At 40.5% G+C, this 15,012-nt stretch overlaps 1 protein-coding gene across 8 annotated transcripts in view; it reads right to left on the bottom strand.

The window, feature by feature from the left end:
* Positions 1–15,012, bottom strand: part of myo18ab (myosin XVIIIA b) — a 52,201-nt gene that overhangs the window by 2,019 nt on the left and 35,170 nt on the right. For 5 of the 8 annotated variants that reach the window (XM_077540663.1, XM_077540661.1, XM_077540662.1 and 2 more), the window contains 17 exons: positions 14,836–14,947; positions 13,850–13,977; positions 13,070–13,224; positions 12,819–12,942; positions 12,013–12,120; positions 11,732–11,824; positions 11,018–11,128; positions 10,840–10,944; positions 9,797–9,943; positions 9,604–9,717; positions 9,116–9,232; positions 8,437–8,520; positions 7,536–7,673; positions 7,083–7,268; positions 6,829–6,968; positions 5,667–5,711; positions 3,512–3,634 (listed from right to left, as the gene is read on the bottom strand). In XM_077540663.1, the coding sequence (XP_077396789.1) occupies positions 3,512–3,634; positions 5,667–5,711; positions 6,829–6,968; positions 7,083–7,268; positions 7,536–7,673; positions 8,437–8,520; positions 9,116–9,232; positions 9,604–9,717; positions 9,797–9,943; positions 10,840–10,944; positions 11,018–11,128; positions 11,732–11,824; positions 12,013–12,120; positions 12,819–12,942; positions 13,070–13,224; positions 13,850–13,977; positions 14,836–14,947 (2,030 nt within the window). Of the gene's footprint in view, positions 1–6; positions 2,833–3,511; positions 3,635–5,666; positions 5,712–6,828; positions 6,969–7,082; positions 7,269–7,535; positions 7,674–8,436; positions 8,521–9,115; positions 9,233–9,603; positions 9,718–9,796; positions 9,944–10,839; positions 10,945–11,017; positions 11,129–11,731; positions 11,825–12,012; positions 12,121–12,818; positions 12,943–13,069; positions 13,225–13,849; positions 13,978–14,835; positions 14,948–15,012 lie in introns of those variants that run through there. The other 3 variants (XM_077540665.1, XM_077540658.1, XM_077540664.1) reach the window with 2 other exon arrangements.

Raw genomic sequence — 15,012 nt, forward strand, 5'->3', positions numbered from 1 at the left:
TGGAGAAGGCAGAATTCATAAAATTCATTAAAAGCAATATGACAAGCAACATTTAATGTCCATTGAAAGGGCAAAATTCGTCTGAGAATTCTTTGCTCCCCAAATCATAGTGTCTCCATGAGGAGTTCTGCCATTTCGGTGAGCCAATTCGTCTGCGAGGCAGTGTGAAAAGGGGGCTATTGATTGGGTATTCGCGGACACACAGGAGAAACCGAATCCTCCATTATATTGTAAAATTCAGACAAATTTCAAACAACACTCCAAAGAAAACGAAAACACATGCAACGTAGTATTTAGGGGTGTCAAAATTAGTGAGTTAATTTAACGCCACTAATTTTTGTAACTCGCGATTCATGACCTTCCCCCTTACTTGGAAAGTTTGTAATGGGGAAATTCCAGTCAAAACGCAGCCGGCACGTCCACGTCAAAATTTAGTCGTAATAATTTGTGGAGACGGAGGTCAAGTTGTATTTTACAATTTTAAAAATTTCACACCTCACTTCATGTTAAAGATTAGGCAGCGCTTAAATATGAGAAAGAAAAATGCACTGAGGTGTCACCAATGTCTTACAAATGCAATTATGCCATCTAGTGGCAGAAAAATGAACTCAACACAATTCAATATCCCACTCGGGTTTTTTTTTTTTACAGTACAGTACATCTTTTTAATTTTAACTAAATGTTATGATTATGAAATTACTGTTTCAATGACCAAAAGATGCAGCCATATTTCCATGAGTTACTCCCCGACCACAACTTTTTTGGGTACAAGTCGGAAGCACAAGTATTGCGACACAGTCCACACGTCGCAAACCGAACCGGAACCAAAGCTGATGTGCAAAAAACAGTCCCGCCTCTTCTGTGGCATTAGCATTAGAATATAGCTAAGTTTCATTGATATTCACATTCCTGGTGAAAACACTGTCAACAAGAGCTTGTTGCAATATGGCCCTGGCTGATCTCTCATCCTCTGCTGCCACCTGTTGGACATTTTTTGTAATAACTACCATTGCTTTAAGGTACCTCTTCATGTTAGACGCTGCATTAAAGCCTTCTGTATGCTCTTGCATAAACAAACATGTAAAAAAATATAATAAATCGGGGGTGAGGACAAAGCATAAAAAAAAAATGGGTACGAATGCGTAGCCAGACAAATATTTCATCGTACCACGTTACCAACTGAGTGGTAGATTTGAGAGGCAAACCGTGCAAACATGCTATGTGAGTCCTCATCAAACTCAAAGTGCAAAATGCAGTGCACCTTTTGATCACACCATGCTGTGAATCGTTTATTATTATTATTTTTGTTTTTTACAGCAGGCAATCACCTACTGCCTGCTTCATTCGCTATCCGGCCGATACAAGTACTTCATCATCAGGCTGTCCACCTTCTTCTTCCTCCTCTTGTCATTCTTTTTGTCGAGGGGTTGCTGGCACCCACTTTGAGGCCGATCGGCCGCTTCCTCTTCCCGGTCGACGTCCTTCCGAGACGGGCTCGGCTTCACACTGCTGGAGCTGCGGTAGGAAACGGTGGAGGCACTCGAGCTTGACCCTGAGTCAGATTCAGAATCTGATGATGAGGATGAGGATGATGAAGGTGATTTTCCCCTCTTTCTGGACTTTTTTTTGGACTTTTTGGACCTCTTGGAAGAGCCGCTCCTGTGACTACGATTGTCACTTGAACTTTCCGATTCTGAGCTATGGCTTCGCTTCTTCTTCTTCCTGCCTTTGCCTTTGCTCTTGCCTTTGCTCTTGCTCCTGCTCTTGCTGCGGCGACTACTAGAGCTGCTGGCGCTGCGAGATGGTCTTATGCAGCTCACAGCTGATGCGGAGCGTTGAAGATTACCGCCGGGACGAGTTCCTACGCTCAATTTATTGTCTGCGTCAGGTTTCGATTTCCCTTCCTCGCCCTCAGAGTCCTCCAAGCAACTACGCTTGAACTGAATTGGTTTGAAACTCAACACTTCATTGATGGCCTTCTCCAGGTCTGGGTCGAGGAAGTTCCGATGGCTGACCGGTTTGATATCGGCGTTATCGGTGAGCTCGTTATCCGCGGCTGATCGCGCTTGCGGCGGCGGCATGGAAACACTGCGTCCAGCGGACGAATGGCTGTAAGATGGCCTCTCCGTGAAGGCCACGCTCCTGCCGTCATCCAAATCCAGATCGAACTCGCTCAGGCGGCAGCTACGTGCCAGTGACATGCGGGAATCGGCTTGACTGACGCTACCCGGGCTGCGGCCGCCGGAGCGTCTGCTTACGCAAGGGCTGCTGGGGTCGCTGCCGTATCGTGAGCTTCTCCCGCCGCGCTCGTCTGACCGTGAGGCGCTTTGACCACGTCCAAGTGGGTTTGCGAAACCCAAGCTTAGGGTAGATTTGGCATCATCGTCGGGGCTCAAGCCGAGGCAAGTCGAGGCCCGGCTTGGCGGGACGAATGAAACGACTGATTCTTTGTCAATTTCACTCCAACGGCTTTCCGCGCCTTTCCTGGCCCGGCTGTTGACATCCGAGCGCGTCTGGGAGATAACCGATTCTCCGTCCGCTGCCGACGATTTCTTCCTGGAGCTCGGCGAGTAGGGACCATCTTGAAGATCAGTGCTTTTGGATTTCGACTTTTGGAAAGAGCGATCGTCCTCCAACTCGGCGTTTTCCTTCAGGACAGTGAAGAGCTGGTCCCCTTTCGAATCCAGCTTGGAGCGTTTTCTGTAGCTGAGGGAGCTCATCGCGGATAATGGTCGGCTCGTCTCGACGTTTTTGCACTCCGTATTTGCCGCTTTCCATTCCTTATCATCTGACCACTCTTTCCCGTCTTTTGCATCTAAGTTTACAGAAAATCTTGACGGACCACAGTGGCAAGTCCGTAGGGCAAAAGGCAATAGGAGAAAAATGACAAAAATGAGTTTGTAGACAATATTGGAGGGAAAAAAAATATTTATAATATGGATGTTGAATATTTGATATTGTTGCATGAAATAATACATTTCTTTGTCGGAAAATTAATTTTTATATGTATTATATTGTTCTCTTTAGGCATGGGCCGATATTAGATTGTGACGGTACGATAACGGTGACCAAAAATATTGCGCTGTTACGGATACACAGCATTAAAATTAGAGCTCTAAAATGTCTTTTTAAAAAAATATTTGGAGAAATAAAAATAGCATTCCCCCCCATAGCATTCTCAAACAACTTATGTCTGTTTATTTTTGACAGAATTATTTTGATAAGCTCACTTGAGTGCCTCTATGAGGAGAACGTGCTAAGACTTCAAACTTTTTTTATTTTTTTTTTATTTTTTTTTGGGGGGGAATTTGGAATTTATTTAGAGTGAAGTCAAAGTGCGATGGTTTGTTGACAAATTTAGAACAAGCTGTCCGTTGACAGGCATTGATCTGATGCTCTTGTGAGCATTTCAAGTCTAAAGTCTGATTGGACTGCAAACAAAAAAAAAAAAAAAACGAAAAAACGAGCTATCACAAAGACAGTAACAGCGCATGTTTGCTTTTCCACTGACCTCGAGCTCTTCAGGCTGCCATCATCTGAAAAATTCTTGGCGGATCCTTTACTTTTGGACAACCAGGATTTCACCCCATCCACACGACCCTCCACCTCAGAGTCAGTGTCTGAATCCCCTTGACTAGTGGGGAGTCGGAGACAGAAAACAAGTCAGAGAGAGCAAAGGAGTTGCAAAGAGGGTTAGATAAGAGAGTCAATTCAAAGAAATGTGCAGGAGAGTCAAAGGTGGTAGAAATCGGTTAAGCCCCTGCAGGAACACAAGGTTGGCTGCCAATGCATTCAAAGCATTCTGTTATTTCTTCAGGATAAAAGCTCAAAAATAGCCTTTTAACGCACAAGCCTATGAGAGGTTACACACACACACACACACACACACACACACACACACACACACACACACACACACCACAGCAGCGTTTCGCTTTTGACATTGTGAGACAAATTGCAATCTCTGTTAGGTGGCAGTGGACATCACAACAATCAGTCTTCCAAAGCTGTCCCAAAAGAAAGGAAAAAAAATCTGCTCTCGATTAGCAATTTAATAATAAACCTCTCCTACAATCTGAGTTTAAAGTCATGAACATGAAAAAAATATTTGATTGTTCCTTTGATTTAGTTAGGATTTTCCTACTTTCTCCCCAGATAACCAGTACTCTACCAACAATAACCAGAATCAGAAAAAAAACAAACATCTTCTTGTGGAAGAAACACAAACAGTTGAGCCCATGTTTTCTTCTTACTAGGGGGGGCATGACAGAAAATAATTGAGAAGCACTGCTTTAGTGGAATATGAATTAAGCAGCAAACTCCAGCATTTTTTTTTGTATCCATATCACAAGGCGGCCATTTTGCCACTTGCTGTTGGGTGAAAGTGACATCACAGTTGCTCAGGTAACAACCAATCACAGCTCAGCTTCAGAAAACTGGTGAGCTGTGATTGGTCGTTGCCTGAGCAACTGTGATGTCATCTTCAGTCGACAGCAAGTGGCAAAATGGCCACCCCCTGATATGGACCAAAAAAGCTGCATTTCGATGCATAATTCATATTCCACAAATGTAATATTAATCAGAATGTGAGGTCACAATTAACACATTATGGTAAAAAAAAAAAATGTTTAGGTTTAGGTCAAAGATTGATGAAAAACACAAAGTAGTCATCAACGAGACAGTCACGTCAACCTTAAAAGTCCATGAAATATTCAAATGGACTGTTGGGACAACAAACCTCACGACAGAAAGAAATTTCTGTCCAATGTGACACACTGAGACCACAACAGTGCCAAAAAAAAAACCCATCTACAACGCATTGACTTCATCGACGCCAATATACAGAATTGGAGGGGAGGGAAGTGTGATTCATGCTGGGGAAAAAGTGCACATCGTCGGTGACATTCATGCATCTCAGCATGCAATCAGCAGTGGTGTGCATCAGGGTAATGAGGAATCTCTGAGCACTGTTGATGATGCATTATGCCCAAGCCTTATCAATCAAAGGAAACCATCTTCAGATTTATTATTTATCTCCCTCTCCAGTACTAAAAGCCTGTTTTTTTGTTTTATTTTTTAAAATTGGTTATTGTGTGGATATGGTGTCTAAACATGTGGACGTTATTACTTCCACCAAACAGTACAATTCACAGCACTCGCAGAACACGAATTGAAACTGCCGTATGCAACTTTCCTAACTTTGTGGATCATTTTGAGTTCTGAGTGTTTTTCATGTAATCTCTTTATCAGTAATAATCGGCGGGAAGAAAAAACATTTTCTACTGTTTAGCCTGTACATGGTGAGCTGGAGCCTATCCCAGCTGACTTTGAGCATGTGGTGGGGGGGGACACCCTGGACTGGCCTCTGATGTCTCGTTTACAGCTCCGCTGACTGTACTGTATCACTCGAAAAGCGAACTATACTGCAAGGTGGAAAAGTGGCTTTGAAGCAAAAGCCAAAATTGATTAACATCAAAACGTCACACAAAAAAATGATTCAGTGACAAAATGGCTTGGAATTCATGAGCATTTTTGTTTGCTTTTCTTTTAAAAGGGTATCCTTTAAGCACAGCTTCTCTGCGTTTAAAAGACTCTTGAATGCTGCATCATTGCCAGTGGTAAAAAAAATAAAAAAAATCAATCAATCAGAAGCTCAAGTTCCTCACGTTTTGTTCTTTCTTTTCTGATACTTTGTCACCATGTCTTGTAAACTGATGGAAATGATGGGTGGACAAACAGAACAGAAGACAACAACAAACAAACAAAAAATCAGAAAAAAAATCAAAAGGAAAATATCCAATGTGATGATTGTGAAGTTATTGATGGTGGTGCTCATAAACCAGTTTTTTTTTTTTTCTTAACAATAAGCTACCTACAACCCCTATCAAAAAGTAAGTAGTCAGCAGTCTTGGACGAGCACTCAGACGTTTTATTCTGTAGATCAAACTCAGATAAAAAAAAAAAATGAAACAGTCGCAAGGTCATTCCAAAGTGCAACATCTTGGCTTTCAGAAACACGAAAAGAACTGAAGAAAAAACATTGTGCTGTTCAGTAAAATGTGACTTTTATAGAGCAAGGGCAGGGAAATAAATATGGAATCACTCCATTCTGAGGAATTCTGAGGTATGGACTTGATGAGTGACAATAAGTATTCTTCATCAATTTGGTGCCAACTCTCTTTGATTTCAGTTGCCAGATCATCTTTGCAGGTTGGAGCCTTGCTGAGGACCATTTTTTTTTTCCATTTCCACCTGCACGTTTTCAATTGGGTTGAGATCTGGGCTATTTGCAGACTATGACATTGACTGGATGCGTCTTTCTCCAAGGAATGCTTTCACACTTTTTTGCGCTGTTGAAAAGATACAATGCTGCCATTGTAGGCCATAGTTAGTGGCTGTTTTGGGATTTCACAACACCAATGACAAGGCGCACAAGATGTTGCACTGCCCATTGAGAAGAAAACCCCCCCAAACCTTTAGCAAACATCAATTAACGTTTCTGGCAACATTCATTAGGATTTTAGCATACGTCATTAAACGTTTTTGGCAGTCAAAGAGTTAATAATAACTATATTATTTTCTCGCAGTATTCTGGGTCAAAGCAGACAAGCTGGGTTCATTATTTACAAATTACACTGACTGATGCTATTCAGAACAAGAAGGTCCTGTTTTGGCTTTTACTATTTGATGTCGTTGCAATATCACGACCAAGTCAACATAAATGACGGATTCATTGGAAATATTTCTTGGAAATGTAACTGTTTGCACTCAACCCCTTTTCCATTTGTTTGCAGACAAGCATGTGCATCATCAGCGTAATTCTTTTACCTATTGATAAGGTCTTCATTGTCATCACTCTCCATTTCGTCCTCAATGGCGGCCTGGAGGTCACCTATCCTTTTGAAGGCGAGTTTCAGGTCTGCCTGCAGGCTCTGATTTGCAGCCTCTAAGCTCTCAATGTCCATTTCCTATTCATGATGGAAAGGACAAAATGAACCTTTCAAAAGTGGTTTATTATTTGGATTTGGATCATTTGCTCATTGATTAGATGGTCATCTGATTATCATCTGCCGCACACTAACCAGCTCGTGCTTTTTGCGGCTGGCCTCTCCTTCCTTTTTGGCAAGTTCGGCCATCTCTTCTTTCATGTCACGAATCTGTCTCTGCAATCGTTTGCTCTGCTCTTTCTCCCGAATCTCACTGCTGCTGCGTTGATCTCGTTCCTCTGTCAGTTTCTCCAAGTTTTCCTTGAGACGTGCTACAAGGCTCTGAAAAAGGATATGAGATTAGACGCTAAAACATTGTCATAAGTATTCATCATTTCTCTATAGGTGGGAGTATGATGACCTTTTTCCACTTATACACTTTTGTGTCAGGCACAAAATGAAAGTAAGAACGCAATGCAAGCTAAAGGTAAAACAAGGGATAAGTTTCTCGCCTTTTCCGTTACAGTAAGCGGGAACCTCTTCACTCTGACGCCTACAATACGTCGTACCAGAACCACAAACACGACTGCGCCCGTCTTTGGCTCTCACCTCCAGTCGTTTGACCTGGGTCTTCTCAAACTCCAGCTTCGTTTCAAGTTCACGGATCTTGGCCTCCTGCCGGCTCACGAGGGATTTCTCCACCATGGACTGCTCCTGGAAGTCTAATTGACTCTGGAGGGCTTGCATCTATGTCAACAGAAAGCATAAGTTAGTTTTTTCTTTTATAATATTACCATTCTCATGTTAAAGAAATCGGGATGAAAGCTGTTGTACGTTAGGTTCTTTTCATTCTCTTTACGACTTTTTAATTAACTAGTCAAGAAGGTCTTTAGACACATTTTGTACAGCGAATCATGCATGGTTGAATGACTGGTCCACGAGCTTTGATGATATTGTAATCTGTTAGGAGCGACTTTGTTATACAGTACATTATCATGACATGCATTACGCACAGCAGAGAAATGCCAACGGAATGTACTGGAAATGACAAACACCAAACACATACTGACTGTATGTTGGAATACAATACAGTGATACATTTCTTCAGCAGAAACAAAACAAATATGTTTGTTTTTTTAGCGGGGGGGCTTGAAATGAATTACTAATATCATTTCTATTCATTACCCATGGTAGAGTTGATTTGAGAGATATGTACTGCGTAACTGCTCTTATTGTTACCTTAATAAAATGAACTACTTAAGTGCTTTGAGTTATGAGCATGGTCAGAGAACAAATAAACCTTGCAAGTCAAGGCATCACTGTAGTCCAGAATATATTCTGTCACACCAGAAACGAACACATCCAGTTTATTGATATCATTTGTTTGGCTTCTGTTCACTAATCATTTCATTTATCGATTTAGTTTCGGGAGAAATATTTGGCCATCCATGGACTGTCCATATTCACTTGTAATCCTTCTGCAAGACATTGCTCCGTCTAAAGCACTTACGGTCTCATGCACTTCCTGCTTCTCTTTGAGGGCCTCCTCCAGCTGTGCTTGAAGGTCGCTGATCTGAGCCAAGTTCTGGGCCGACTGAAACCACAAAAACAGCGCAACGATATGAAAGGGTTAACAAAACCATATAATCAATTGAGCGTAACATGATAATGCTAATGCATGATGAAGATATCTGCCTGGTATAAGTCTGGAGAAAACAGTTTACATTTTATTTCAAAGTGCTAGATTTAAGAAAGGGCATCCAGTACTCTTAACTCATTCACTGCCATTGACGGAAAAAGACGTCAAATGATGCATTTTTTTGCTGGGCTGGCAGTGAATGTGTTAACTGATGACTCTGTTTCACTTGAACAAATGTGACGTTGAACATACGTCTCACTTGAACAACACACCGAATTCCGATGCAACCCCGTGTCGATGAAAATGTATGCCGGTGCGAATAGATTCAAGACTAAGGCGCATACTCTTATTTCATTATTATGAACTGACGACGATCAAAATAAGGCAAATATAATGTGATTCTCCAGCTGGTGACTCCTATTCTGGTGTAATTGTGAATATTGCTGCTGTAACAAACTCATTTTATAGATCTACTACTGACTGTTATCTGCCTACATGTCTGTTTGTCTATCATGACTGTGTGTTGGAGGTCAAATGAAGAGAGGCAGACCTGAGCCACAGCAGCCTTGTGCTTCTTCATCAGCTCATTCAAATCTTCCTGGTCTTCCTCCATTCTTGCCTGCAAGTCATTCTTCTCCCTTTGCAGCCGACTCAGCTGTTCCTCCAGCTGGAGTGCAAGAACAAACACAAGGACGAAGTGCACCGATCAGAAGTATGTCAGGTAACACTAGAGGAAGGTTCATCTAACTCCGAAAAGTCACATATTGTCCAAAACTGTTATAGGATGCGTCTTGTGAACAGTACAACGCTCAAATAATAACATCATTTGAATTTAGTTGCACAACATGAAGTCCGCTTGACTAACAATCTCGATCACTCATCCTAAATGACAGCTTTACTTCTTTCCACCCAGTCACGAACGGCACACCATAATTCCATCAGAAACTGACAACTGTGGTGACGAGACCCTCAGAAACGTAAAAAAAATAAATAAAAAATAAAAAACCTACTTCAAAAGCTGAAGAGACGAATACTGACCGCCTGCTTTGCTTTGGAGATGTCCTCCATTTGGACATGCAGGTCTTCAATCTCCACTTCCATGGATTTACGAGATTTAACTGCAGCTGCACACGTGAATTCAGACTCCTCCAGCTAGAACATGGAAGTGAACAAAAACAATTTTAAAGATAATTTATGAAACAAAGTCTACTGCAATTGTACAGCAGATGACCTGGTTCTTTAGTTGAGCAATTTCCCGCTTGCTGGGTGCGTTGTTCTTGATGTGGTCTAACATGATCTGAGCATCAGCCAGCAAAGACTTGGTCCTCTTCAGGTCCTTCCTCAGACGTTTCTCAGTCTCACCGTCACCACTTCTCACCTGAAGGTGAAAGTAAGACTGGACTGATGCAGTTGAACATGCCGGTAACCATTTTGTTTACCTTTGTATTGTATCACAGATTGTGGTTTTAAACAGCATCAGTACAAATGATCTCATTCAGTCCCAAAAACGTATAAAAAACGTTTTTTAATGCTTTGTCCTTCCCTCCCAAAACTGCGTTTACACGTTTTTGTTTTTTGTTTTTGTGTATAAGAGCGTACAGAATTGTTTCATGCAGCTTCTGGCATGAAGAGGTGGCTTAAAACATTTAAAAATAACAGCCAGCAGGTGGCAACAGAGTACAAGAGATCAGCCAGTGCCATGTTGCAACAAGCTCTTTTTGTCAGTGTTTTCACCAGGAATGTGAATATTGATGAAACTTAGCTATATTCTAATGCTAATTGCTGAAAAACGGAAACAGATACATACTTTTTTTTCCCCCTTGATGAAAGAAGAGACTCTAATCTTTCTTTTGGTAGGTTCCATGATTTTATAGCAATAGAACAGAATATTATGTGGGCCTTGCAAAATCAGTCAAATTCCAGTAAAACCGCCAGAAAAAGTGAGTTTTTAATTGACTGCTGACTAATAGTCTGGATTCAGTTGCCCACCCATCAAGCGTGAAATGAGACAACCAGCGACATCTTTCTGTGAGCACACGATTTCCGAAAAGATGCCTGCAAGCAACGCAATCAGAACTCAAATTTAAATCGTAATGCGCTAGGTTGGGGTGAAGATAATTCATTGTATGTATGCAATGCTATGGAAAAGCTAAGATGAGCTGCTCCATTTATATGCTAATTAGTGACAACAAACGTATTGAATTGTTACAATGACAAATCAATGTACCCACTGGAATTTCAATGAAACCACAATAATCATAGATCAACCAGTACCTTGTCCTGGGCTGAAAGAAACTTTGACTCCATCTCTCTTTTCTCTTTCAGCACCTTCTGCTTTTCGTCATACTCTTCCTCAAGCTGGACTTCCATTTGTTTTAACTGGACAAACACAGAAACATTTACAGAATAACCAAAGTAAACAAAGATCCGTGTCAATGTGAACAAGGTTTACCTTCTTGCTGCATGACTGTCTGATTTCCTCGACCTCATCATCTTTGCTCTCCAAATCCTTAGAATGGGTTTGGCGCAATCGCTCCATCTCCATCTCGAGACGTAACTTTGCCTAGAAAACAAATTGGACGCCATCATTGGAAACTATAAAAAAAAAAAATGTACACACTGCTGTTCAAATGCCAGGTTTTTGTGATGTAAAAAAAAAAAGGTAAATAATTATAAATAATAAGATTTGAAATCTTTTTCCACCATCCATGTAACCTATAACATACACAAATCAATTTAAAAAAATCTTTTGAGAAAAGCAAAAATAAACAACTGTGATAATGTGATTTCAAAAGTGTTTTTTTTGTTTTTTTTGTTTTAGAAAAGCAAAAATAAACAACTGTGATAATGTGATTTCAAAAGTGTGTTTTTTTATTTAACCTTTATTTAACCAGGATAGTCCCGTTGAGAGGTTTTTAATCTCAACGGGACTTTCCTGGTTAAGGTTAAATAAAAAAATCAAATAAATCAACAAATCTTTACTTGGATTTGTTTTGAATTTGCAGATTTACTAAATTTTACAACGTCGCGCTTCCAGCAACATTTTTGAACCAGCTGAAGTCTACATGGGAGAACTGTTTTTATCTTCCTTTTTGTCTGTGTGCAAAAATGCGGTTAGTGCTTCTTTAATTCCAAATGTGAATTGTTTTGTTGGTCTCTACTATACCTGTTCCAACATCTGGATGGTTCCTGCTTGCTCATCAAGCTCTTCCTCCTGGTCCTTCACCTTTGCCTCCATGTCACGAAGCTGCTTTCTCATCTGAATAATCCGAAAATAGTAAATAAACATTTACTAGATTTTATAATACCATTGTGTCCAACTGCTTTTTGTATTTCAGACAGAGCTGTAAGACATATGATATACTGTATGATATATGATAGAGCAAAGATAAGACACATCTATATATGGCAATACATTTCTGCTTCAAAGTCAGAGAGCAAAAAGACCTTGGCCAGTGACGCTTCATCCTTGGACTCTTGGGAGTTGAGATCCTGCAGCTCAGCCTCGAGTTGGTCCAATTTAAGATTGATTGCACACACTTCCAGGTCCTTGTCCTATAGAAGCAAACAGAAGAGAAGAAGCCCAAGCAGGTCAGCATGAACATACAGTACAAAAAAAAGGAAGGCCCAATTCAATTCAAACAGAGTTCGCCTCTCCCTCCCACTGCTCGTTGAATCAGTGGGTGCTGGTGTCTGTGGATCTCACTCTGCCTCATCTATCCTTCCCTGCTTCCTCTCTTTAGTTTTTCCTCTGATCTCTCGAGATCTCCTTAAGTTGTTGGAATTTAGAGGTTTCTGGGGTTGGCGTAAGACTCTGATTTTGTAACCATGTGGAAAGCAGGAAGTGTTTGGTTGGTGCTGGATTTTACTTTGATTTATCTTTCTTTTCTTTGACCTTTCCTCTGGTCTCCTGACCGTCTGAACCTCACGACTCTGGCGAGACTCTGAAGTATCCGGTTAAGGTGAAGGGGAATGGGATTTTGATTAGGTTTTAGGGTGATTTGTTTTTATCGAGTCGTTTTATTGCGGTATTCTGTTGTTTTATTGTGATGCTCTTATTTGTTTTATCTTGATTTTCTATTGCTATGTGATGTGTATTTGAATGTATTTAAAGGGGACTACAGATGCAAATTAGCAACTGCTGCTAGAATCTGGCATATTTACAACTTGTGTTGTTCATTAATGTGCATTGTCCCTTTCAAATAAAATGAAGTGAAATTAAATATACTATATATATACACAGTATACATTACCTCAACCTGTTGTTTGAGACTGAAGGCCTCTCCGGTCAGCATGTCTTTCTCTCGGGCAAGTTTTTCTCTGAAGGACTTTTCCCTCTGCACTTCATCCTGAGCTGCACTGAGCTCACTGTCAAACCTGAACAGAAATGCAAACAACATCGATTTGGAACAATGCAAGGCATGTTGGTGCTCTGCTGACATGTACAATATGTGGCGAGTGAGATGAGGTTTGACAGCTTTGTGGTGCTTGGGCATTTACTAACTTCCTCTGCTTTTTCTCCAGGTCGTGGTTGCGGCTCTGTTGACCCTCCAGGTGAAGTTTGGTGTCTTGTAGTTCGGCCGTTAGTCTCTGTGCTTTTTTCTTGAGCTGCTGGATGTTTCGTTGCGATTCTTCATGATCAGCCTGTAGGTCACTGATCTACACAAACCCAATAAAAAAATAAAAAATAAAAAAAAAGATGTCTACATCTGGCATAATTCTATATTCTAATATTAGACCACTATTTTTAGTTTGTGCTTGCTAATAAAAAAAAAAAAAGAAAAAGAAAAGAAAGAAAAAAGTTCTTCCTTTTTATCCACTCTGTGCCATTTCCCACTGAGCATGGTGACACCATGTTTCACGGTTTTGTCCCCAGCAAATCATATTCATATGTTTTGGTCGTGGCCCAAACTACAACCATTTTGGACATTTATTTTTGAGTAGTTCACATGCATATGTTATGCCTCCCGACGCCCTATCCTATTTTTGCTATCCCCCCCATTTTTTATGACTTATGAGTATATGATGTATGATTTAGCATATGTCGCGGGCCACTGAAAAGTGGACGGCGGGCCGCAAATGGCCCCCGGGCCGTAGTTTGGACACCACTGACTTAGATGAAGATCAGGTTGCATATTATGACCAATTCATGCAGAAATCTGGGTAATTCCAGAGGGTTCACATACTTTTTCATATAAATGTAAATTGGTCAGACTGCAATTATTAGAACAGATGACTTCCTAACGAGTCCGCCAATGTGTGCATGATGCAATTATTCTCTTACCCTCCTCTCCAGCTGTCGTTTGTTTTGCTGCTCCACTTCTAGCTTGTCGTCAAACTCCTGCTGCAGTCGCTTCTTGGTAAATTCAATTTCTCTGATGGCTCTTTCATACTTCAACCTCCACTCACCCCCTGTCACGTTAACACAAATATAGTTCACACACTTGAGGAAGTTTCATTTATTTTCTTATTCCAAAAAGGAGGACCCAAACACAGAGTTTCAAAATGTGCATTCTGCATGTAACTTTTTTTCATAATACACAAAATCAACTCCTCAAAATGTGTGTAGGACTATCTCAGGCAACTTTCTTTTTCTTTCGTTTTTTTTTACGGATTTTCTCAGTTCTGTTATCAAAACTCGTGACATATAAAAAGCATGATTAAAAGCTAGTCAACTTCTTTCTTTTTCCAGAAAATGTGCATTTTGAAAAAGGGTTTGCTTCAAATTGCATAAAAGAATGAACTCTACATAAGAATGAAAACCAGATAACATGAATGAGCTGAAAAAATAAACAAAACATCCACTAACTATGGCCAGCAGATGGCAGCACTGTATCTCTTTTCAATGGGATATAATGATGATATGACAACATGATTTTCAAGGATGAATGATCATAAAATCTAATTCACAGAGCGTCACTAAACAAAAAAATAGTGTCAAAGTCATTGTTGTGCAGATAATGCATGTTTTCACAGAAAGTTTGTTTTCTCCTTATTTTTTCCATTATAGCTTGGTGTTACTCAAATGACCTATTTTCAAATGGTGATTACTAAAGAACAGAATAAGGTCCAATCAAACTTTTTTTTTTAATGATAGAATGCAATCCAATCTTTCAAATTGTATCCATCAAGTTTATGTAGTTATAGTACACAATATTCTGTTAGCCTTGAAAGATGTGTGAAAATGATCGGAATCGTCTGTCTTTTTGGATAACGTTTGGCGTTTTGCCGTTTTTTTGGTGTTTGCACTCGAGTAGGAAGCAAGTTGACCTGTTTCGTCGTCATCCAACACTCCATTGAGTTCAGAGGCCCTGATCAGGCGAGCCTCCATCACTTCCATTTCCATAGATTCCATCTGTTTCTTCGTGTTGTCAAACTGGTCCTAATGGATACGGGAAAGCAAAAGATTGCTATGAGGATGAGCATAATAAATGAATGAACGTTTTC

This window comes from Festucalex cinctus, chromosome 13 (assembly GCF_051991245.1).
Source record: "Festucalex cinctus isolate MCC-2025b chromosome 13, RoL_Fcin_1.0, whole genome shotgun sequence".
In the NCBI taxonomy this organism is placed as follows: Eukaryota; Metazoa; Chordata; class Actinopteri; order Syngnathiformes; family Syngnathidae; genus Festucalex; species Festucalex cinctus.